This window comes from Sus scrofa, chromosome 6 (genome assembly GCF_054392235.1).
Source record: "Sus scrofa isolate SSC_HxYL_T2T_F1_AM1 chromosome 6, Sscrofa_HxYL_maternal_Yorkshire_Landrace_v2.0, whole genome shotgun sequence".
NCBI lineage: Eukaryota > Metazoa > Chordata > Mammalia > Artiodactyla > Suidae > Sus > Sus scrofa.
The window spans coordinates 54,477,962-54,502,349 of NC_139388.1; the positions used below are offsets into that span (position 1 = coordinate 54,477,962).

The 24,388-nt window shown below is 53.9% G+C and overlaps 3 protein-coding genes across 13 annotated transcripts; 2 read left to right on the top strand and 1 right to left on the bottom strand.

Annotated features, from left to right (window-relative positions):
- The first annotated feature begins 467 nt into the window (after positions 1-467).
- On the top strand, positions 468-4,958 carry PINLYP (phospholipase A2 inhibitor and LY6/PLAUR domain containing). The gene is made up of 4 exons (XM_084965670.1): positions 468-537; positions 4,094-4,349; positions 4,491-4,633; positions 4,819-4,958. Exons 1-4 carry the CDS (start codon positions 468-470, stop codon positions 4,956-4,958), a joined length of 609 nt encoding a protein of 202 aa, XP_084821796.1.
- Positions 4,959-7,435: 2,477 nt separating this feature from the next.
- On the bottom strand, positions 7,436-23,581 carry IRGQ (immunity related GTPase Q). Of its 5 annotated transcripts, XM_084961049.1 has the most exons (4): positions 23,164-23,581; positions 17,520-17,720; positions 14,564-15,095; positions 7,436-12,677 (listed from the first exon to the last, which is right to left on the bottom strand). In XM_084961049.1, the coding sequence occupies exons 3-4, from the start codon at positions 15,091-15,093 to the stop codon at positions 11,351-11,353; spliced, it is 1,857 nt and encodes a 618-aa protein (XP_084817175.1). In that variant the 5' UTR covers positions 15,094-15,095; positions 17,520-17,720; positions 23,164-23,581; the 3' UTR covers positions 7,436-11,350. The 5 variants fall into 5 exon arrangements, with proteins under 5 accessions (XP_084817175.1, XP_005655982.3, XP_084817174.1 ...); XM_005655925.4 differs by lacking the exons at positions 17,520-17,720; positions 23,164-23,581 and adding an exon at positions 15,550-15,585; XM_084961048.1 differs by lacking the exons at positions 17,520-17,720; positions 23,164-23,581 and adding an exon at positions 15,400-15,585.
- On the top strand, positions 15,795-19,663 carry ZNF576 (zinc finger protein 576). Of its 7 annotated transcripts, XR_014806305.1 has the most exons (4): positions 15,795-16,159; positions 16,529-16,635; positions 18,298-19,183; positions 19,362-19,663. XR_014806305.1 is itself a non-coding variant. In XM_003127193.5 (3 exons), the coding sequence occupies exons 1-3, from the start codon at positions 16,131-16,133 to the stop codon at positions 18,723-18,725; spliced, it is 576 nt and encodes a 191-aa protein (XP_003127241.1). In that variant the 5' UTR covers positions 15,795-16,130; the 3' UTR covers positions 18,726-19,663. The 7 variants fall into 7 exon arrangements, 5 of the variants coding, with proteins under 5 accessions (XP_003127241.1, XP_005655980.1, XP_003127242.1 ...); XM_003127193.5 differs by having other exon boundaries at positions 16,529-16,647; positions 18,298-19,663; XM_005655923.4 differs by having other exon boundaries at positions 18,298-19,663.
- Positions 23,582-24,388: the final 807 nt, after the last annotated feature.

Below are 24,388 nucleotides of genomic sequence, written 5' to 3' on the forward strand. Positions count from 1 at the left end.
ACGAGCCTGGACAAGGTGGGCGCTCCCAGCTAGGGCCCCGCCCACGCTGAGGACCTCCCTGGGAAGAGAGAGAGAAGGGAGAGGGCATCTCAGTCCTTCCAGCCGCTCTATCCTACAGGGAATCTAATGTCCAGATTCTGATCTTGGGCTTCAGGCCAGAAAATAAAAGGTCGGGGAAGGATCGGTGGGAAAGGGAAAAAAGAGGGAAGTGCCCGTCTGAGTCCTGATGGAAGAAAGGCGATGGAGGCCCAGACTCCTGGGGTCCGGGCGGAGGAGGGGGCTGGGCACCAGATGCCCATGTCCCTTTTGGATTCTGGTTCTGTTTCTCCTACCCAGAGGTGCAGAGGCCTGCCCCCAGATCTTACACATCAGCCACTTTTCACCCTAGGGGTAAGTTGTGTCCAGACCCACCCCTCCTCAGTTTCCCATGAGCTGGGGTCCTGGAACTGCAGGCTCACTCACCCAACATGAGGACTTCCGTGAAACCTGAGACCTTCCTGCTGGCCTCTGCCCTGCTCTGCACCCTCCTGGGTCTGGGTGACTAGGGGCCTGGACTTCTGGGACTCCAGGAAAGAAGACTGACAGCATTCAGCAAGGTCCTCCAGGGGGAAAGAGTCCCGAAAATTCAGATTCATGGTGAAAGCAGAGGGTAAAGGAGAGAAAGCTTGGGATCCCAGAGGAGGAATAGCTCAAAAACTTGCATTTGAATCCCTGAGAAAGGAGTGGGGGTGGGTGGGCTCTGAATCCTCTGATCCCTGGGGGAAGGCACTCAAAATAAGGTATCTGGGGAGTTCCCGTTGTGGCTCAGCAGGTTAAGAACCCAATTAGTATCCATGAGGATGCAGGTTTGATCCCTGGCCTTGCTCAGTGGGTTAAGGATTCTGGTGTTGTTTCGAGCTGCGGTGTAGGTTGAAGATGTGGCTCGGATCTGGCATTGCTGTGGCTGTGGCACAGGCCTCAGCTGCAGTTCTGATTCAACTCCTAGCCTGGGAGCTTCCATATGCCTCGGGTGTGGCCCTAAAAAGACCCCCAAAAATAAATTAAGACCCATTTGAATTCTAGAAAATCAGATCAGAGTATGACCAGAAAGGGAATTTTTTTTTTTTTTTTTTAATAGTTGGAAAGGGAGAGATTTCCTTTCTCTCAGGACTCTACGGAGTTCTGGTCCCCAATCCCCTTCTCTCTTAGATGCAGGAGTTCAAGAAAACTCCACCTTCCTGAGGACCCAGGTGTCTGGGCCCCTAGTTGCCTCCTCTCTCACGACCAAGGGGTCCATGCCCTTGCCCTCCTGGCCCTCACCCCTCCTTCTTGACTGGGGGTGCAGACCTACGGAAGGGTAACTAAAAGGAAGAGGCCCACATCTGAGAACCACTTGGATCCGAAGGTTCACAAAAGTCCATGCAAATCTTCTTCCCCAGCTCCCCCTACTCCCCATCCCAGTTCCCAAGCTTTCTCCAAGGACCCTAGCGTCCAAAGCCCCCAGCCTTGTAGTTTGGGAAACTTGCCCCAGGTAGAGTCGCTTCCCGTCCCTGCAAGAGCTTCAGACAGTTCCCTGGACAGAGGTCAGTGCCCCGCCCATGAACGATCTGGAGGCTGTGAGGTGTGTACAGGCTCCGACTCACCTGCGGTGGAGATGTGAGGACTTGCGACGCCGACCGGGACTCATGCGTGGTCCGGGCGGCTGAGAAGTCAGAAGTAAGAGGGCAGGGGCAGAGTCAGATCCGGGGGGCGGGGGGGGGGGTGCCTTCAGGGGAGCACATGCGCACTGGGAGGAACCTTTGCGTGGTGAGCGGGCAGGAAAGAGGGAAAGATAATCCAAGGTGGACAGAGCGAGGATGCTGATGGGAAGACCACAACCGCCATTGTCATCGCTTTCTGAAAATGAGGCTCCCAAGCAGAAGATGGGGGGAGGAGCAGACAGAAAGACTTTCTTAGGCACGAAGGGATTATCAGGAAAGAAAGGACAAGGGGAAAGAGAGAAATCCAGACGCGGGGAGAGGGGGGAATCCAATATGCAAGAGGCGAAATGGGGTATGGAAGAGAAGGAAAGGGCTGGGATGGGTTGAAGGAACGCCATCAGGTTGGTCATGTGGGGCAAAAGGGATATCCCAGGGATGGAGGGGTAGTGGGGACTGGAAGAGATCTTTTCTTTTCTTTTGCTTTTTAGGGCCACACCTGTGGCATATGGAAGTTCCCAGGCTAGGGGTTGAATCAGCTGCAGCTGCTGGCCTACACCGCAGCCACAGCAGCACTAGATTGGAGCGCCAGATCTTTAACCCACTGAGCGAGGCCAGGGATCCAACTTGCATCCTCATAGATACTAGTTGGGTTTGTAACCAGCTAAGCCACAATGGGAACTCCATGAAGAGACCATTTCTTTTTTTCTTTTTTTGCTTTTTAGGGCCACACCCGTGGCATATAGAGGTTCCCAGGCTAGGGGTGCAATCAGAGTGACAGCTACTGGCCTATGCCACAGCCACAGAAACATCAGATCTGAGCCTATGCACAGCCACAGCAATGCAGGATCCCAGCAACGGGGGATCCAAGCTGCATTTTTGATGTACGCTGTGCTTGTGGCAATGCCAGATCCTTAACCCAGTGAGCAAGGCCAGGGATCGAACCTGCAACCTCATGGTTCCTAGTCAGATTCATTTCCACTGCGCCACAATGGGAACTCTAAGAGACCATTTGTGACAGGAGGAGGAGAGATGATATTGGGGTAGAGGGAGAGATATAAAAGGGACCACACCAGGCAGAAGGAAGATAATCCTGCAGCACGGACCAAATCAGCACAGAGGAGAAGTGGAGATGGGGCAAAGGGGCGGCATATGGGTGAAATGGGAGAGGAGGAGTTTCCCGTTGTGGCTCAGCTGGTTAAGAATACATCCTAGTGTCTGTGAGGATTTGGGTTCGATCCCTGGCCTTGCTCAGTGTGTTAAGGATCCGGTGTTGCTGTGAGCTGCAGCGTAGATCATGGATTTGGCTCAGATCCAGCATTGCTGTGGCTGTGCTGCAGGCCGGCAGCTGCACCTCTGATTTGACCCCTAGTGGGGGAACTTCCATATGCTGTGAGTTCAGCCCCCAAAAGAAAATTAATTAATTAATTAAAAAACGGGAAAGGAGCAGCAAGATTTAAATGGAAGGGACTATCCCAGCCCTGAGAAAGGATGGAGGAGAAGGGGAGCAAAGGAAGAAATCACTGGCAGGGGGTTGGGTGTGTCCATCCAAAGCTGAAGGAGACCCAGAGACCTTCGCTCAGAGAGAGTTGATGGGCACAGTGCAGGATTGGAGGATAAAGCCTAAGACGGGAGTAAGGGCAATGAGGAGTGTGGGAAGGAACCATCTGGGGCAGAGAGGGTGTGTAAGGAAGGCGGGATAGAAGACTGCATACCGGCTCACCTAGCAAACATTGGTGTGGGCGGGGGAAGGACTCGAAAGGCTTAAAGAGACCATCCAGGCAAATGCTGGGGGGTGATGCCGACCTGGGGCAGATGGAGGAAGCTGGGAAAAACCACCCTTCTGTGGGGTGGAGAAGGGACATCCTTGGATTGGAAGAGACCGTCATACGGTGAAGAACAGGAAGGCCTGGAGCTGGGAAGGGGGCGCTTTAGGCAAGACCTGGGCCTGGTCAAGGAGGGCAGCAAGAGGCATTGGTGGGAGGTCTGGGGAGTGACCACGTTAAACAGAGAAGGATGTGGGTGTTGCAGGGTGGGAGGTGAGAGTGGCATCCCCGCATTTGGTGACAGGGACTCGGAGGGTCAGGGGAGGGCAGAAATCTTGAAAGCTGGAAGAGACAATTTCACCTGCGCATGGAGGCAGCCATAGGTAGCCTGAAAAAGGTGAGACCCTTAGAGCATGGCAGTATGGTGGGGTGGGTGCAAGGAACCATCAGGTAGGCACCAGGGCACCAAGAGACTCCCAAAACCCTGGGGGGAGGGGTATGTGTAAAACACCATCCAGACCACACCCTGGGCACATAAGGGGGTCTGATTTTGGGGGCGGGAAGGGACCACCCTAGAGAGCCATGGGCTGGGGGCAAGGGTGAGGTTGGGAGAGACCCCGAGGCCCCTGAGTGCCCCCCCTCCCCGTCCAGCAGAGGGCCACCAGTCAACCAACAGGTACCAAGGATGCGTGAAGTCCAGCGCCTGCAGCTCAGGCTTCCTCTCCATCACCACGAGCCCCGAGAATCACATGGTGTCCAACATGCGCTGCTGCCAGAGCGACGGCTGCAACCACAATGCTGCGCCTGGTAAGCGCCAGCTCAGCCCACATCTGGAGTCCCCCGCGACTGCCGCCTGCCCCGGAGCCGGCTGTGAGTGTTCTGGCCTGCCACTGACCCTCGCTGTAACGTTGGGCAGGCATCTTCCTTGCTCTGAGCCTCAGTCTCCTTACCTGTGAGATGCAGTGTCCATTAGCAACTGGTGTTCCCCAGATTGGTTGGGAAAGGGTTTTTGGTCCCTTTGCACCTTATTCTCCCCCCTCTTCTCCAGCTCCCTCGAGAATCCTACTGAGAATGGCCTCCAGTGCCCTTCCTGCACCGCTTCCTTCAAGGACACATGCTCTGCCACCAAGGAGGTCCTCTGTGTTGGCCAGGAAACCCACTGCGCCACCTTTACTGGTAATGTGCAGGCTGGTAAGGGGCACCTGGATTTCTGGAGGAGGGCACAGGGGCCCTAGAACTGGAGGCCCAGACTTCCAGATTCTGGGGGAGACTGTGGTCCCAGAGAACTGGGTGAGGAGCTGGCAGAGGCAGGACCTCTGGGTGATGGGGGGGTGGGGGTTGGAGGCCCTGACTCTGGTCGGAAACCCCCCTCCCAGGTATCAAATTCTCTACTCAAGGCTGTGCTACCGAGAATGCCAGCCACATCAAGCCTGGGACCCTTGTGCCCTCAGCCTCCAGTATCTACACCATCAGCCAATCCATCTGTTTCCCAGGCCCCCAACCTTCTGGCAACTAAGTGAAGAACAAAGGCACATGAGGTGTTTGGTCTCTGTTCATCCTTACCTACAGCCTCCCATGTGCCTATAAATTAAACAGGTTAACAGCAAGCCTGAGTCCTTGTGAGATAATGCATCTCAGGGAGGTGTGATGCAGAAAATAGGGGTCTCAAACCTTGGGAGTTGCCTCTTTGGAAGGAAAAGAGGGAAGACCCTACCTTTTACTAAGGGATTACTTCCTGCCATACTGTGCTAAGTGCTTTTCATGCCATATACCTCATTTCATAATTGCAACTCTATGAAGTTGAAAGCATTACCCCATCTTACAGAGGAGCAAACTGAGGCATGGGTTGTGGTGTCACTTGCCTTGGGTCAGAGAGCTAGAGAGGGTCAGATTCCAGAGTCCATGATCACCTCTCCGGGTTGACCTCCCCCTCGGGGCCGCAGCAGTGAAAGCGCTGTATCCTAACCAATAAACCACCAAACCAAGAGGCAACTCCCCCACCTCTCCTTCTTTTTGCCTCAGTTTTCATGTCTGCAAAATGTGGATATTAATAGTTACAACCTCACAGGACTGTCTCAAGAGTCAAATGAAAGATAACTAAACAAGCCCTAGTACAGTGCCTGGCCCCTTTAAGACAATGCTGGTTCTGGAGGCAATGAGTCTGGGCAAATCACTGTAATAGCTGCCACTTATTGAGTGGCCATTAGTTGGCAGGTACTAGACCCTGGCATCAATCAGGGCAGACTGGATTATGCCACAGAAACAAGTCCCTAATCTCAGTGGTTGAAAACAATAAAGTTATATTAATCAGAATTCCCGTTGTGGCTCAGTGACTTAAGAACCCAACACAGTGTCTGTGACAGGTTCGATCACTGGCCTCGCTCAGTGGCTTAAGGATCTAACGTTGCTGTGGCTGTGGTGTAGGCTGGCAGCTGCAGCTCCGATTTGACCCCTAGCCTGGGTCCCAGCATATGCCATGGGCATAGCAGCCGTAAAAAACCAAAAGTTGTATTAGTCAATTCGTGCTGCAGTAATGACATGTGACAAACCACCCCCAACTGAGACTTGTCTCAAGCATTCTTCTCTATACGGCTTTGGCTGGGGTGGCTCTGCTTCTGGTTGTGCATTAGTGGGTTTGGCTCCAGTCTGGATAGTGGGGGGACTCAAGTTTTCCTCCATGGGGTTCCCCAGTCTTCTGGGGTCAATGGCTTTCTGGCTAATGCTCTTCTCATGGCTGATCACAGGGGCACAAAAACCAAGCGCACCAAAGTCCCAGCTGAGGTCAGGAGTGCCAATATTCCATGGAACAAAGTAAATCACAGGGTCAAAGCCAACAGCCGTGGAGGGGGAAGTATACTCCCCCTCCAGTGGGAGGGAGAGGTGTGGTACTGGGTGAACAAGTACCCACTCATTAAAGGTCCACTCACCCTTCACCTTCTGTATCTAGCCCCATCCACAAGCTGTCTTCCCCCCCTCGCCCCCGCCCCCAGGCTAGGGTTCGAATCAGAGCTACAGCTGCCAGCCTATGCCACAGCCACAGCAACGTGGGATCCGAGCCACATCTGCGACCTACACCACAGCTCACGGCAATGCCAGATCCTTAACCCACTGAGCAAGGCCAGGGATCGAACTCTCAACCTCATGGTTCCTAATCGAATTCGTTTCTACTGTGCCATGATGGGAACTCTGAATAATTGCCTTTTATTTAGCTCATTCTCTGGGTTGGCAATTTGCTCTGGGATCAACTGGGTGGTTCTACTAGTCTCTGCTGGCTTCAGCTGCAGCTAGGCAGCTCTCTTTCACAGGGTTGACCCTGACTGGAGTGTCAGGGCTGACCGGGCCACATGTCTTATCACAGCAGGTCAGCCTGGACTTCTTTTTTCTTGGCTACACCCACAGTATGCATTAGTTCCAGGGCCGAGGATTGAACCCAAGCCACAGCAGTGACCAGAGCCACAGAAGTTGACAACGCCAGATCCTAACCTGCTGAGCCACCAGGGCGCCCGTGGGCTTCTTGTGTGGTGGGAGTGGCAGGGGTCCCAAGAACAGCAGGAGAGGAAGTCCTAGTGCATGAGCCGTTTTTCAGCTTCCACTTGCATGTTTGCTATTGTCCCAGCAGCCAAGCAGGTCACATGGCCAGGTCTCGAGTCAGGATGACAAGGGACTCTCTGAGGACATGACTACAGAGAAGTTGAACAGATTGGGGGCATTCATGGGCCAAGCTTGTTCCAGAACTAAAATGCTTTATATCACAGCCCCCAAGGTCCATACAGTTACTAGTCCACCCCGCCCCCCCCCCACCATGGTGGCACAACTCAGTCTCTCAATTCCACCCCAAGAGATTCTACCCTGCAGAGACCCCCCTCTTCCTCCTTCTCTAGGGACCCACCTTTGGACCCCTCCTCCCTCAGACCCAAGAGTCTAGGCCTCCAGCTCCAGTCCAGACCCCAAGCATCTTTTTCCCCTTCAAGTTCCCAAAGAACAGACGCACCATGGAGTTTCTGCTCCTTTTTATTCACCTGTCCAGAAAGCACCACAGGCCAACCCACCCTCAATTCACCTGCCCTCACGGTTCCCCACCCCAGTGGACACACGTCTCTCCATCATTGTCCAGACAAGCACGAAACTTCAATGAGGTGACAAGTCTTTTGCACTTATTCTGCTTCCGGCAATGGCAATGCCAAGATTCATAATACATTTTCTTGAATTTCTGCCTTCGAAGATCTTCCAGCCCGAAGGTGCCAGGTAGACACACTGTGATGGTAGCCATCCATCCATCCCTAAGTCTTTTCTGCTTGGATGCTCCCAGAGACAGATGCCTCACTAGCGACTTGCTGCCTTGGCAGAGCCTGAAGTTCAACCCTTCAAAAGGCATGATTTAAATGGCAACCCCTCCGAAAGACAGTGGTGACACCCAAAAGTGCCGACCGACAACTTTATGAACACGATGCGCACAGTCCACAAGGGACAGTGACACATGAAAACAAAACTGGGTCTCGCTTTCTCAGATGTGATCTCAGGCATGATTCCCTTTGGCAGGAAGGAGGGCAGAGGGAGTGTGACCCAGAGGAGTGTAGAGCAGAGATGCCAGACAGGACCCAGTGAGAGGGGGTGTCAAAGTGGCAGAAAGAGGGGAGGGCACTCTGAGCAAAGGCATAGCGCTGAGACACGGGCTCCGACGATGAGTCATCTTTGTTTTGCCCGGGCTGAGGGGCTGTGGGCAAGGGCAGTAAGACTAAAGTTCGTGCTCCCAATGTGCCAGCTTCCGGGAGAGGCTGCGGTTACACTGATGTGTGTGAGAAGGAATGCACGTATAAATGTACACTCAATTCTCAGTGACCCTGTGAGGTAGATGCCACTTGCTGAGGAGTGACCACCCGAGGTCGCCTCCATGGTCGGTAAAAGGGCTGTGTGACCCTAGCACTGTGCACGGAACTCCCTGCGACGGTGGAGACGTGCAAGGGCTGTGCCGTCCACTTCTGCAGCCACGCGCCCCATACGGCTGGTCCAACTGGGAAACTGAAGTTTACACTTGTCACATCCAATTAGGTTAAAAACTGATACTCATGTCAGTTGTTGAAAAACTATTCAATAGAATTGGGGTGACTTGGGTTATATGAATCGACTTCCCCGAATACGAATTTTATGAAATCTAAACAGAGGTCAAGTATTTCTGATGAAAATGTATCATTTGAATTGAGATGGGCTGTGAGAAATACACACCAATTACAAAGATTTAGCAATAAAAAGAAGGCGGAATATTTTTTCTTACTTTCTACATTGATTACATGTTGAAATAATAATATTTTGTCTTTTTTTTTTTTTTTTTGGCTGCATCATGAGCCAGAGATCAAACCTGCAACACAACAGCGACCAGAGCCACAGCAGTGATGATGCAGAATCCTTAACCTGCTGAGCCACCAGAGAACTCCAATATTGGCTATATTGGGGTAAAACATATTAGAATTCGTTTCCTGTTTCCTTTTCCTTTTTTAACGTGGCTACTAGAAAATGTGAAATTACATGTTGGCTCACATTCTCTTTCTACCGGACAGCGCTGCTCGGCACCTCTCCCGCTCCTGCACACGGCAGGCAGGCTTGATCTCTGGACTGAGGGAGACAGTGTTACTCTGGGTATCACTGACATGGATGAGCAACAGTCTCCCAAGGTCGAAAGAGCCTTGAGGACAATGCCAGGAGCCATTCAGTATTAGAGTCTTTGCCTTCTCACCCTTGTGTCAGTGGTGGGAGGTCAAGGTCAAGACGGCCACATCCCTCAAGTACCTGCCCCTCAGAGCAATTACACTCGAAGGGTAACTTTGAGTAGGATCTTGAAAGAATGTATGGTTTTCATCCAGCCCGTTCATTTCTCAGGTGGGAAAATAAGGCACTGGCCCAAGTCACCCAGAGTGACAGTGGCAAAGCCGTGCTTCCTTCCCAGGTCCCCTGACCTCAGACAGGGGCTTCCTCTTCCAGGAGATGCTTGTTTCTCCCCCATCTCACTCCTTTTCCCTGCCTTGAGGCAAGAGGCCGACAACCTAAATTCCAACTCTAGTTCTGCCACTGATGAACGAACTCAGTCAAGCACCTTCTGTGTGTCAAGCACTATTCTAGGTGCTGGGGGTACAGCAGGGACCAAGACTTGGGGATAAGAGCCAATAAACAGGTAAATAAATAAATAAATAAAGTAATTCTCTATTACAAGGGATTACATGATTTTCATGATTACAAGGGAAAATAACCAGCCAAGATGAATAATAGGGGTGGGGGTGGGGGCTACTTCAGTTACAGTGGTTGGGGAGGGCCTCTCTGAGGGTACATTTGAGCTGAGACCAGATTGACAAGAAGGAACCAGTCAGGGGTAGATGTGGGAGTAGAGCATTCTAGGCAGAAATAACCGAAAGTGCAAAGGTCCTGCGGCAGGAGCCCGGGTGGCCCACTCAAGCAGCAGACAGATCAGGTTGGTTGGGGGATGGGATGGAGCAGGGAATGGGAACAGGCAGGGGCCTCGCTGTGTGCTGCTGGACCCAGAGCCTGCCCTCTCTGAGTGCTGCTTTCCCCATCTAACATAACAGAGATTCTACTGGAGGGCCTCTCGGGTCCCCCCCTTTCTGTTTTTGACACTGAAGGGTTCCGTGACCTGTGGCTTCTGCCTTTGTCTCACTGTGGCACATGCCCATGGTCTGGAACCCCTGCCCAGCTGTTCTGTGGGTCCTGTGCTCACTGCAGCATACTCTGTGTCCCCTCTGGAAATATCCAAAGTGGCCAACACATAAGTTTGCGTCATTGCAGCTGTACAGCTGCTTTTCCCAAAAGGCAGCTGCTGTACAAAATACCAAAGCCAGAAAGGATTCAAGTTAATAACAGAAGAAACCAAGACTAAAAAATGATGAAAACCTCTAAAGGAGAGAGGATGGAGGAACAGCCCCATAATCGCTCAGCACTTATAAAATGGGGGACAGTCATAGCCCTTCCCAGACCAACTCAGAGAGAGGCAGTTGCCAGGATCCAAATCCAATAGGGATTTGTGGGAGATGCCCCAGGTTCTGCCCTTCCACACCCAGAAAGCCTCATTCCTAGTCTCTGGCTACACGCAGAGCCCACCATGCCCAGCCCTCTTGTCTCCTCTCATTTTTGTGCTACCGTTCTTCCCAAGACAGCTGGGAAAGACATCTGGGTCACCAGGCCCTGGGGGAGCAAGTATTAGATACTCTTACCTTCCCCAAGAGGGATCAAAAGGTCCCCAGCTCTCTCACACAGCCCCCAGCGCCTCTTTTGATGGAGACCCTCCACCACCCATGAAATAGGACCCAACATCCACAGCCCTCTTGAGAACCAGGAGACCTTCCTCCCCCCAGGGAAGCTTTAAGGCCCTCTCTGCAGGCAGCCTACCCCTACCCCGGGACACCCAGACCTTACACCCCCCTGTGGCTCAGAAGTCCAAGGTTCCCAGGTCCCTGGGGAACCCAGGCCCCCTCCTCCATGCCAGACTCCTAGGGTGATGGAGACCCCCTTCATCAGGAATCAGAGCTTCCACTCCCTCTGGCGGGTTTCTACTTTTTGGAGACCAGATATACCCCTTTGTAGGAGTCCAAGCCCTCAACTCCCTTTAGGAGTTCAGGAGCCTAAGGATCACAGCCTCTGGTTCCCAGAGAAATCAGGAGTCCTATCCCCCAAATTCTATTCCCCTTCAGGACCCAGGAAGTCACACCTCCCACCAGCAGTCAGAGCCCTCCTCCGGTTCAAGCACCCAGGATTCTGAGTTATCTCGCAGGCCCAGACGTCCCATGCTAGAGTCCGAACCCCCATGCCCTCTCCCTCTAACCCGGATTTGAGTGTTCAGCCCCTGACAGAGCCGAGTGGCCTGCACACAGGGCACCCGGGAAGCCCTGGCCCTCAACTCAGCGCTCACTGCGTGGGCACATGCGGTGCCAGCACTGCCTCGGCGTCGGCCAGCATCTCGTCCAGCGCCTGCAGCAAGACGCCATGCGCCGCGCGGTAGCCCAGGCCGCCAGTGGCCGCCGCGCCACCCGCAGGCCACAGGAAGGAGAGCGCGCCCAGCGCCGCACCCCCGGCGGTGCCCTCGCCCGCCCACGAACCCAGCCTAGCTTCCACTTCGGCGCGAGTCACGGGACCGGGGAAGCGCGTCCGCTCGGATAGCTCCCCGGGCGCGAGGCCCAGGGCTCGCTCCCGACGTGCCAGCGCCGCGGGTTCGAGCCCCAGCGCTCGCCGCCACTCCGCGAGCTGACCGCGCAGGAGTGCCACGTCGCACGCCCAGCCCAGTCCTGGCACCGGGGCTGCCGCCGCAGCCAGGCTAGCCAGCAGGGCCGGCCTCCACGCCCCTGCCCGCAGCGCCGCAGCCTTGGTTCGGGCCGCCTGGGGAGATGCCGGGGGCAACGCCAGCAGCAGAGCCCCCGCCTGGGCCGGGGGGAGAGCGCGCCGCAGCCACTCGCACAGCCCGGGGAGCCCGCCCGGCCGCAGCGGGAACACCGGCGGGGGCGCCTCCTCCAGGACCTCCCACGCCTCGTCCTCTGGGCTCACTGCCGCTGTGCGCTCAGAGTCCCCGCTGCCCGCTTTCGTTGCGCCAACGGCAATCGGCTGCAAACTTTCGCTGCTGGAACCTTCCCCACAGCCTGCTTTCTGCGACCCAGTGCCAGGGGTCTCCCTCCCCTCACTGCGTGCATTTTTACCCCCTCCTCCACCTGCGTTCTCTAAGCTCTCGCCGCGGGGCTTCTCCGTCTTTTCCTCCTCTCCCAGAGACTCTGGATCCTCGCCCTTGCCGTCTGTTCGCACGCAGACCAGCGGTGTATCCGGTAGCACCAAGGGCCGGACCTGGGCCCAGTCCTTCTCGGTGGGGGCCCCAGGGGTGACGAGAATGACAGCGTCGTAGTGGGTCGGGTGTGGGACGGCAGCAGTGCCCATGGAGCCCAGAGGCACGGTCCAGAGCACCACATTGGGGCGCTCTGGGGCCGGATAGGAAGTGGGACTCTCAGGCACTGAGGCAGGCACTGCACCTGGGTCGTCAGTATCTAACCCAAGAAGCACGTTCAGCACAAGGCCCATGTCAGCCCTACCAGCCACCGCCAGGTCCAGGCGTGCGCTGCCCAGTCGCTCCAGGCCGGCTCGAACCCATGACAGCGCCGCCTCCAGGCCACCGGTCTCGAAGGCCTCACGTACAGCCTCCAACTCTGCTGCGCCCAGCACCTCGAAGCCATCCTGAGCCGGTGGTAGGAGCCTGTGGGGACAGGGAGCGACAGGGTCAAGTGCAGAAGCTGGGCTATCATGACCAAGGTGGAACTTTTCAATGAAGAAGGAAAGGCCAGACTAATGGCACAGAAAATAGAAACCAGGGCTATGAAGAAAAGAGAGGCGCTTAAAGAGGAGGTGGGAGAGGAGTTCCCATTGTGGCGCAGTGGTTAACGAATCCGACTGGGAGCCATGAGGTTGTGGGTTCGATCTCTGGCCTCGCTCAGCCTGTTAAGGATCCAGCGTTGCCCTGAGCTGTGGTGTAGGCTGCAGACAAGGCTCGGATCTCATGTTGCTGTGGCTCTGGTGTAGGCCGGTGGCTGCAGCTCCGATTCGACCCCTAGCCTGGGAACCTCCATATGCCTCAGGAGCAGCCCAAGAAAAGGCAGAAAGACAAAAAAAAAAAAAAAAAAAAAAAAGAAAAAAAAAGAAAAGAAAAAAGAGGAGGCAGGAGAGGTGGATTGGGACCAGGCTGGGGTTACACTCTGGGAGTTACACTTCCCTAGGGTTACATCCTTTAGGAGGGAGGCTTTCTGAGAAACCTGCAGGATTAAGAAAAGACTGTGCCGGTGGGACAAAACTCAGAGTGAAGCTTGGAGCAAAGACAGAATCAGGACTGTAAATGAAAATTGAGGCCTTCCCTGGTGGCTCACTTGGTTAAGGATGCAGCATCCTCACTGCTGTGGCTCAGATGCCATTGCTGGCCCAGGAACTTCTGCATGCCACAGGTGCAGGGAAGGAAAGAAGGAAAGAAGGAAGGAAGGAAGGGAAGGAGAGAGAGAGAGAGGAAGGAGGGAAGGACAGGCAAGGGAGCTCTTTACTGAGAGTAGGTGTAGGAAGGGATGTCAGGACCAGTGAGGGGAGGAGTTCCCATTATGGCTCAGTGGTAATAAATCCAACTAGTATCCATGAGGATGTGGGTTCAATCCCTGGACTCACTCAGTGAGTTAAGGATCCAGCATTGATGGGAGCCGTGGTACAGGTCGCAGATGTGGCTTGGATCTGGTGTGGCTGTGGCAGAGGCCAGCAGCTGCAGCTCCAAATCGACTCCTAGGCTGGGAACATCCATATGCCTCAGGTGTAGCCATTAAAAAAAAAAAAAGAAAGAAAGAAAGAAAAAAAACACCAGGGAGGGGAGAAGCCGCATCTAGTTTTTACCAAAGGGGTGTGACTAAGGAAAACAGATGAGTGGTGGGCCTGGCCCAGAGAAGAGGCTGCCCCTCCCTGAGTCCATCTCTTTTTGATGTCTCCCGGGTGGGTGGAGAAAATTTACAAAGTAGCCAGCAAGTGGAGAGAGGGGTTAGAGAAAGGAAGTGGGGGAAGGCCCCCAAAACGACAAAGCTCGCTGAGGCCGTGGCTTTCCAGAGACTGAAATCTTTGAGAACCAAGCAGATGGTGGAGAGGAGGGTGAAGACTAGAAAGCAGAGTCTTCCGGTAAAATATGGGAAGGAATTACCAGCTTATAGGGCGATGGCGAGCCCTCCTTCACACTTTGGCCTGGGGTAGTATTTGGGTGCTAGGTCCTGGGCTCTCCTCGAATTCTCTCGGGAGAGGGACTTGTGACCTCAGAGAGCGCTCACAGGAGGCAGAACCTGGATGACAAGTCAGAACACCTAGCTGACCCTTGGCTGGGATGGAGCCCAGATGACAAAAAAGGGTGCTAGTTTGGGGTGGAGCCTCACAGACCTCAAAACCAGCGCTAAAAGGCAGGACCCAGACAAGGGAACAGGGCTTCCAACAGATATTCTGTTAAGGCTGGCTCAAAATGCGCTGGAGGTGGGGTCTCGCAGACCTCAAGGAGCATCTTAGGGGTGGGAGGTGTAGACTCAATAAAGCCCCAGGCCTCTGCAACCCACCCTGAAACGCCACGCTCACCTCTGCAGCGCCTCCGCCTGGCTCCGCAGCGCCGTCCGCAGACGCTCCAGTTCCTCGGAGCCCTCGCTGCTGCGGCAGTCGGTCGGTAGCACGAAGAGAGCCGCGGCGCCCAAACCGGCGCTGTCCAGCAGGGCCGCTGTCTGATCCCGGGCCTGGGCTTCATTCTGTGACTCCCCAGGGCCAAGATTCCTAACAGCCAGCAGCGGCGTCCCTCGGGCCAGGGCGGCCCGCGCTGCCTCCCCCAGCGCTGGGGCCAAGGGCTCCCCATTCCCCTCGGGGCCGAGCAGCACCAGTACCAGCACGTTGGCTTCCGCCGCCCAGGGCCCCGGCGCTGCGGGTGGGCAGCTCAGCTCACCCAGGAAGAGGCCTGGGCCCGCAGCTCGAAGGCTGGGGAGCCCGGAATCCGGACGCTTGTCGGGGATTTCTATAGTCTCCACATCCTTGTCGCACAGCGCTGCAATCAGCGCAGACTTTCCCGAGCCCGGAGGCCCCAGGAACAAGACGGTCACATCACCCCGTGGCGAAGGCATAGCTAGAAAGCAAGGAGACAAGACCTGGGTCAGGAAGCATTCAACCTTTTTCTTTCCTAGCCGCCCCACTCTGGTCTCAGATTTCAGCCTTTCATCCTGTACCCTTCTTTCGTTCTCGGTTATCACACCCATGCACCTAAAAACCTCGCTCCCGGGCCCTATTCCCCAGGGATCCGGGAGTGGTGGCCGCCCTTTCTGGATGTTTCCCTTTCTGCTTCAAAAATTGAGAAACCGGCCACCAGCCTCCTCCTCCTTCAGGGACACAAATGTTTTTAATCTCTCACTCTTCCCTTCCAAGTCACCAACCGAACAAACAGCGAGGTCACACGGGAGAGCGCAGTCCGTAGCAGCCGGTCAGCCGCTGAGAAGCCCCGCCCCTGTGGTCCGGGGACGGAGGCCGAGGAGGCTAGAGCGCCAGAAATTGGGGACGTCCAGACCCGTTCCGGGGGCTCTAACCTGATGTCATTCCTTTCAGGAGGGGGCGTGTCTCGCAAGCGTGACCTCAGGGACACGGCCCTTGGCAGCGCCTGCGCAGATCGGCGGAAGAATGTTCCTTCTCTAACTCTGCAGCCGCCGGGCCTTGAACAATGAGGGAACGAGAGCGCGTGCGCACCAGGAACATCTAACACACTTGTGCAATAAGCTTAGGTCTTTACGGCATGAATGGCTTGCAACGTCATCATTACGCACCCCAATGCAGAGAAGGACCTCGCCCATTATTTTGAGGACCGGGTTGGTGCGACTGCACTGCTGCCGGATGGCGATCGGGGACCTCGGCTTTGAAAGGCTCATCAGGCGAAAGGCCGTGGAAACCACCGGGACTTTAGACTCGGTGGGCCCTACCCCGCTTCCCTTCGGGTGGCGGCGCTGTGACGAGTGACTGACAGGCACAACGAAAGGCAGCCCTCTGGTGTCTGGAGAAAAGCGGAGCCCTGGGCTTCTCGCAGCTTTGGCGGCAGCGGGACACAGCGGCTGAGCGCGCGCGTGGGAAAGAGGGGCCTCTGGGTGGAACAAGGGTTTCGGGATGTCGGAGAAAGATGTTTCCCGAAAGGAGGCGGGCTAAACCGTGGGTACCACCACATGCCTCAAGTCACGTGGGATGAAAGGGGGATGAGGCTAGGGTCAAAGGTCAAGGGTCCCACGCTCTGAGCTCAGGGAGGGAGTTTGACATACGAGGCATAGGTCAGAGATCTCAAGCAAATGAGAAGGCTCTAAGGGGAGTCACAAACCCAGCAAGTTTAATCTTTGGGGAAGATTGAATCTTGTCTAGCGAAAACTCCATCCGGTTACAATTTAAGATGGTATCTCCTGGGGGGCAAAGGCTGGCAAAGAGCCTGTCAAAGGTCATAGGATTAGCGGGCCCTCTAAGGCTAGCTAGAGATGAGCGACTTCATTTGACTTACTATTCTGTCATGCATGTCCCTCTCTTAACCAGGGGGATCCCAGTCATCATGGAGCAGCAGGATCCTCTGGAGGTCCCACACTCCAAAGTGACCACGGAGCAGCAGGATTCGTCCAAGGAGAGAAGTGCCCCAAATCCAGGTGGTGACAACTGTGAGTCCTGCTGACCAGAGGAGGGTGGGTGCAGGAGCTGATGCTAAAAGGATTTCTACAGCATTTCAGTGTCCAAGGCTTTGCAGGGACTTGCCTGTTGGGAAGGAGCTGTAATGACCCATGAGCTGCCCTACCAGGACCTGCCACTCCCTGCCCTTACTCTTATTACCCTCAGAGATACCCACACTGCTCTGTCCACATAAGCATGCATGGGCTGCAGCTCAGAGGCAAAGTGGCATCCAGAGAGGCTTGGGGTGGGAGAAGTGGCTAAGAAGGGACAGTAAGCTCCAGTCCCAACTCTGCCCCAGACTTGCAGTGTGGCTCAAGCCTCTTGTTGCCCTATCAAGAGGGTATGTTGCTAACTACCTCACAGGGTTGGTGTGAGAATGAGCAGAAAAAGGGAAAAGCCTGGCATTAATGAAGTTAGCCGGTCTGACACAGGGTAACAGCAACAGCTCCTACTTGATTGCCTGTTATGTGCTGGGCCCATTCTAAGAGTTTAACCCGTTATCTCCTTGAGTCTTCCTAACAGGCCCTATGCAATTGGTACTTAGCGCTTTCAGATGAAGGAACTGAGGCAGAGAGGTTAAGTATTTGTAGTGAGAGGCAAGGTGTCAATGATCTCCAGCCAGAGACCACCAGGAGTATACCTAGAGCTGAACTGGCTGGGCTTATTGCTCATTGCACTGAAAAAGCACACACCCCACGGGGCATCTTAGTAATAAGAAAATTACAGGATCTGGGTTTGTGGTAGGTGATTTGGGGAAGGGTTCAAGAAAGGGGTATTTGTTCTGAATGGATGCTGCCAGGAAGCAGGGGGGCAGTTACACAATTGGCTTTTTTTTTTTTTTTTTTTTTTTAATAAATCTTACCTAGAAGGAGGGAGGAACAAAGCAAGGCTCCAGCTGTGATTGGTAGAACAGCAGCAGGCGCTCATATGAGCAGAACAGGGGGATGTTTGGCCTGTTCTGCGGCTCAGACAGTGTTCACGTTTTGTCTGTGTTCAGACGGCATCATGGCGTGGCCTAGTCTTCATTCGCCTCAGTCACAGCACGGCCTCTTCTGACGATGTTCTGTGAAATTGTTTATGCTCAACAGGAGAACGCTGAGGCCTAGCTGTGAGTGCCAGGCCAGCTCCTGGCTGCAGGGCTGCTTTTCTCAACAGTAATTCTTGCAAACTATTGTGTAGCACTGTTCAAAGCACTTTTTATAATTCACCTATTCCTTCCAAAAACCCTATGAGGTAGATACTGATATCATTATGGTATATGGGTGCCATTTTCCAGATGAAAACACTGTTTTTACTTGCCCAGGAAGCAGGAAAACTGGGATTCAGTTCCAGGCAGCTGGCTCCATTGGCAGTGCTCTCATCACATGGCTCTATCAGAAGAGCAGCCTCCTGGGTTCCAATCCCGACTCCAGCATTTCAGTCCCTAGCATCATGACTGTTGGCAAGTTGCCTAACCTTTTTGAGTGTCAGTCTGCTCAGCGACAAGACAGGTCTGATAGGTTTCCCTGTGCAGCTGTCCAGCGTTGGCATAGCACCTGGCATGTAGGAAGCACTGCACCCTCAGTTAGCATGACCCTGGAGCTAGGAGAGGCCCTGGGGACTCCTGCTGGCCTCCCCCAACCTCACCCTGTGTCCCTCAGGCCACCAGGGGACCCTGCAGTGCACCCGCTGCCTCATCACTTTTGCCGATTCCAAGTTCCAGGAGCGTCACATGAAGCGGGAGCACCCAGAGGACTTCGTGGCCCAGAAGCTGCAGGGGGTCGAATTCATCTGCTTCACCTGCGCCCGCTCCTTCCCCTCCTCCAAGGCCCTTATCGCCCATCAGCGCAGCCACGGTCCAGCAGTCAGGCCCTCCCAGCTGGCTGCCCCCACCACCACCCAGCCCACTTTCCCCTGTCCTGACTGTGGCAAGACCTTTGGGCAGGCCGCTTCTCTGAGGCGGCATCGCCAGGCACACGAGGCCCGCACACCTCCTGGCCCCTTCGCCTGCACTGAGTGTGGTCAGGACTTTGCCCAGGAAGCAGGGCTGCATCAACACTACATCCGGCATGCCCGGGGTGAGCTCTGAGCGCGGCTTAAGCCCTCCCCAGGGCAGTGGGGGCTCTGTGGCTGGTAGGACCCACTACGATATGGGAATGGGAGACTTGGCAGGAAAGGCAGAAGACTGCTGATAAAGAGGATGCAGAAGATGCTCGGTTGGAGCTTCAGTCTTTGGAGGACACAAAAGCCTTTAGGGAAACGTAAAATCAGGCAACAGTGAGATCTTTAAGAAATTAACTAGAAAGAGGGAAAATTATTATTTGTATCTCATTCCCAACTAGAGACTTTGAAATCACAACGAGCTGCGGATTGTGTAATCACCTTTAGTTCTCCCCGAATGGATGCAGTGGGGCTGTAAGAGCAAACTGCCCTGGATTTGTGCCTGAATGGGGCAGAGAGAGTGAGGGGTGCCTGTAATGCCACCAAATGGGTTCCAGATGTGGAGCAACTGGCCTTTGGGGGATGGGGCAGCAAAGTCATATGGGGGTTGCCCTGGTCTCTTCCCACCCCCTGCCAGCCTTTCCCACTCAAGAGGAGCCACGGTATTGGAACTTGGCCCACCCTCCACCCCACCCCCAGCCGCTCCTCCCCAGGTAATTTATTGTTTTTTTTTTTTTTTTTTGTCTTTTTGCTATTTCTTGGGCCGCTCCTGCGGCATATGGAGGTTCCCAGGCTAGGGGTCGAATCGGAGCTGTAGCCGCCGGCCTACGCCAGAGCCACAGCAACGCAGGATCCGAGCCGCGTCTGCGACCTACACCACAGCTCACGGCAACGCCGGATCCTTAACCCATTGAGCAAGGGCAGGGACCAAACCTGCAACCTCATGGTTCCTAGTCGGATTCGTTAACCACTGCGCCACAACGGGAACTCCTATTGTTCTTTTAAATGATTTTATGTACCGTTCTGGTCATGGAGTATTTTTTATATGTATGAGATGGCATAAATAAACAATCTAAAAACAGAAAAGGTCCATACTAATTTGTCTAAGCAAGGAACTCCAGCATTTGAGCAAGGTTCAGGGAGTGGGGAGCTCAGGGCAGAGCTGGTCTGGCCCTGTGGGGGAACCAGTTTGGAATCAAACAGAGATACCTTCTGTTTCCTGTTGAATTTGGCCAACACTGGGAGATAGCCCATTAGGATCCTATTTTCAGCTCTTGAAAGGCCCAACCCTGGGCTGAGTTCCACTGGACCAGCTTTTACTCCCCTGCATTGCCTGCCTTGCCCTTGAGACAATGGTTGGTGCCCTTCGTACAATAATCATAGACTCTGTTCAAATTGAGGGATATTTTGAAAGCCCATAGGTGAGAAGGATATGGGAGAGACTGAGCTATCTCCCAGTTTTTAGCTAGGGACATGGTGGTTACAAAAACTACATTTCCCAGATGCCCTTGCAGCTAGGCGTGACCCTGGGACTGAGTTCTCACTAAATTCCTTAGTAGAGTCCTCAAGCTTCAGAAGGGAACCTGCCTTCCTTCCACCTTCCCGCCTTGCATATGAACATGGTATCCAGCCATCTCAGACCATGAGAGCAACCATAGGATGGCAGAGCAGCAAGACAGCAGGATGCTGGGTCTGCTATCACTACTGCTCCCCATGCCCACCCCCAGGTCTCTACTACAGACCACTCCCTGTGTATATGTAAATCAGCTGACATCACTCATTTAAAACCCTTCAATGCCATCCCATAAATAACATACAAAGACCTTACCCAGGCCCCCAAAACCCAACAATGACTGGGTCCCAGCCCAGTAAGCAATCTCAACTCTCCTGTCTTTTTTTTTTTTTTTTTTTAAAGAGCTGCAGGTGCGGCACATGGAAGTTCCCAGGCTAGCAGTTGAATTGGAGCTGCAGCCAGCCTACACCACAGCTCACAGCAACACTAGATCCTTAATTCACTGAGCATGGCCAGGGATTGAACCCACATCCTCATGGATACTGGTGGGTTCCTAACCTGATGAACCACAACAGGAACTCCTGTCTTCTTCACTACACTCCAGCTATATGTGCCAGGCTGGCTTCTGCCTCAGGGTCTTTGCACTTGTCCAGAATTTTGCAAAACTGTCTCCTCAATATTCAGGTCTCAATGCCTGCCACCTCAGAGAGGGCCTTCTTAGCTAAAATGGCACCTATAACCCTTACCCTGATTTAATTTCTTCCTAGAACTCTTCAACACCTGGAATTATCACTCTTGTTTATGTCATCTGTGTCCTCCCTCTGTGCCCAGCTGCTGAGGCAAGTGTGATGTCTTCCCCACTGCTTTATCCTCACACCCAGGACAGCACTTTACCATGGCCACTAAAACTATCTCAGCTGTGGCGAACCTGACTGGTATCTACGAGGATGCAGGTTTGATCCCTGGCCTCGCTCAGTGGGTTGGGGATCCAGCATTGCCGTCAGCTGCAGTGCATGCCACAGACGCGGCTCAGATCTGGCTTGGCTGTGGCTGTGGTGTAGGGCCAGCAGCTACAGCTCCAATTTGACTCCTAGCCTGAGAACTTCCATATGCCACAGGTGCGCCCCCTAAAAAGACACCCCTGTCCCTGCCCACAAAACTCCTTGACCGTGCCCCACTGTTTACCTATCTCTCAGCTTCAGCCCACCCTTGCGCACTGCTCCCTGATGCTGGGCTTCCTGCAGCTGGGCTTCCCAGACCCCCTGTGGAGCTGGCTTCCTTCAGTTCTTCCCACAGGGCGATGAGCAGAAGGAAAGCTGGAAGAGGGGAGAAGGGACTCACCCTGTCTTGGGCTCCTGCTGGAACCCCTCCTCCAGCAGCAGTTCGGGCTCCAGCCCCTTTACTTTCAGCACATGGCACTATGGCTCCCTCGAGGTTTAGCAGTAGCTGTGTGGCACCTCGTCACCGGTCCCCTCACCAGCCACACATTGCTGCCTGCCCTCCGAGCTCCCACTGGTTCTGGTCACCAAGCTTCCCTTTCTGTAGCCCAGCCCTAGAGGGAGGAGCGCCTGGCAGACACTAACTTCTCGGTTACCTCACTTTTCCACATTTGTGCTTTCAGCCTTCTAACACCTGTGTGATAACCAATTCCCAGCACTGAATCCGCTTGGGAATTCCTAGCGTGGTTTCCATATCCTGCCTGGACCCAGAATGGCATGACCAGGTCTCTTGATTCCCAGTCTCTCATGATCCCTAGTAACTTTAGCTGATGAATGGGTAATTCTCTACCTCTGTGCTTAGAAGACCCTGTGTGACATCAGAAGAGGGTTAGGCATGCTGCCCCAGGAAATAAAATCCATCCCTGCTGTTTTAATGAGCCCTAAGTTTGACGATTCTGAGATTCAGTGATGCTAAGCTATAGTGGCTATGAAAGCCTCAAAGAGTGGAAATATGCCAGGTTCTGAGATTCGGAGCTTCTAGGATGAAAAGTATGCGTTCTGAAATACTTTGGTCTAAGATCCTGTAACAGCGTCAAAGTGCAAATGCTCTTTGGGGCCAAGCAGGTACTATAAGTCAGTGATGCAAGCAGGGTATGAGGGGTCCAGATGCCAGACAGTGGGGACCGGGCATGTGGGAGGAACTGGCCATTAACAGGTGACCCCTGCTGAGCTCCAGCAAACTATCGCCCCATGGGATTGTGGGTTCAGCAGGGAAGCCGGAAACTTCCATTTTTATGGTCGAATCTGCCCATTTAAAAATGTTGGCAACCAATGTGATTAAAAAACCTCAATAACTCTAGAGACCAAATACACTCCTGCAAATCAGATGGTGGCTATGAACAGCCATCTCTCGAGTGTGGCTCAGTGGCTAAGAATGTGTGCCCTGCATCCAGTTGCCTGGATTCAAACCTGGGCTCTGCTTCTTTCTAGCTGTGTGACCTCTAGCAGATGACTCAACCTCTCTGCGCCCTAATTGTAGGAGTTGTAAAGTGGGCAGGATGACAGCCCCTATGCCTCTAACGATTACGATGATGACAGACTCAGAGAAAAAGCAAAGTTGGTGCAATGGCCTACACGACCTGGCCCTCTTCCCTGCTGCCCTTCTCTGGCCCCCACGGCCCTTGCCCTCCCACCGTCTCCTCCCCTGCCGTCCTCAGCAACAACCCCAAGGATGCTTTCACAAACATCCCAGGCAGGCTCCTACCTCAGGGCCTTTGCACTTGCTGCTCCCACAGCCAGCAGCATGGTCGCCTCCTCCTCCTCTAGGTCTCTGCTCTGCTGTCATGTTCTCAGTGGAGCCTTCCCTGATTACCCCCATTTGAAACGGCTTCACACACAAAAGCTCCCCATCTCCCTCCCCTTTTCCTCCACCACACATACTACCTTCTACCGTTCTACACATTTTACTTAACTGTTTAAGTATCTGTTTTCCCCTTTATGGCATAACCTCCACAAAGGTAGAGATCCTTGTTCACTGTGTTCACCACTCTATGCCCAGCTCCCCCAGCAGTGCCTGCAGCTGCTAGGTGCTCGTGAAATCCTCGTCGAATGAGTAAGTAAGGAACAGTCCCTACCTCATAAGGATCCGATGCGATTGTCCACACAAAGCGCATAGCCAGGGCCTGGTCCGCTGTGAGTGCTGACTTAATGATGGCCATTATGGTAATTCAGGTTCTATTCTTGAAGGTTCTTAGCTGCCAAGCTTCTATGAGTTAACACATGTAAAGCGCCTTAGAACGGAGCTTGGCACACAGTAGATGCTCAGTAAAGGGTAGCTATTATTATAATTAGGCTTCTATTTTCAAAGGCGCTTTGATGCCAAGCTTCTGTGAATTAATACTTCCCATCTCAGAGCAAGAGGCGATGTTTCCACAAGGCTGTCATGAGCTGGCCCTCTGCTCCCCGGAGCTCACCCCTCCAACCACGCGTGGGGCGGGCTCCTCCTTCCTCCTGCTGAGATCCTCTTCCCACTGGCGTGCAAGGCTCCCTCCCTCCCGTTTTTCCGGTCTCGGCATAGGTCTCTGTCACCTCCTCAGGGAGGACCCCACTATTTAAAGCTGTCCCCCCAAAACCGAAAAATAAAAATAAAAAAACCCTCACTGCACCCTCTTCCAGAACTGTTCTACCTTCTCTGCTCTGTATTTCTCCATGGCATTTAGCACCATCCAGCCTGGGCTGCGTCCTGCTTGTTTACTGTCTGCCCCACAGCGGCCCCTTCCCACCTCCACGTAAGCGCCACGAGGACAAGGATTTTATCTTCTTCACTGCTATGTCCCCCATGCTTAGCACACAGCAAGTCCTCAAAAGATACCTGCTAAATGAATTAATGGATCACAGTCCCTATCTCGCAGAGTTATTCTAAGGACCCGATGATCTCATGCAAATAAAATGCGGCACTCTGTAAGTGCTGGGAAAATGGCAGCTGTAATTATAATTAAGGTTCTATTTTTGTAAGTTCCTAGATGCACCACTTCTCCGAGTCAATATCTATAAAGCTCTTGGACCGGCACTTGGCACCCAGGAAGCGCTCGTGAAGCACAGCTATGATTATAATTCAAGTCCTCTTTGTGAGGGTCCTGGATGAAATGGCAGAGAGCACGAGCTGTCTTCCACAAACTGTTTTCCGCTTTCTGGGCACTTGGCTAGACCGCCTTTCCCAGACTCCCTTGCTGCGAGCTGTGGCCATGTGACTCATCTCTCCACAAAGGAAGCTAAGTGGAAGCAGCACCTCTTGCAGGCTGGGGCTTCTAAGAGAACACATGTACCTCTCCAGGCTCCCTCTCCCCTTCCACCAGCAGA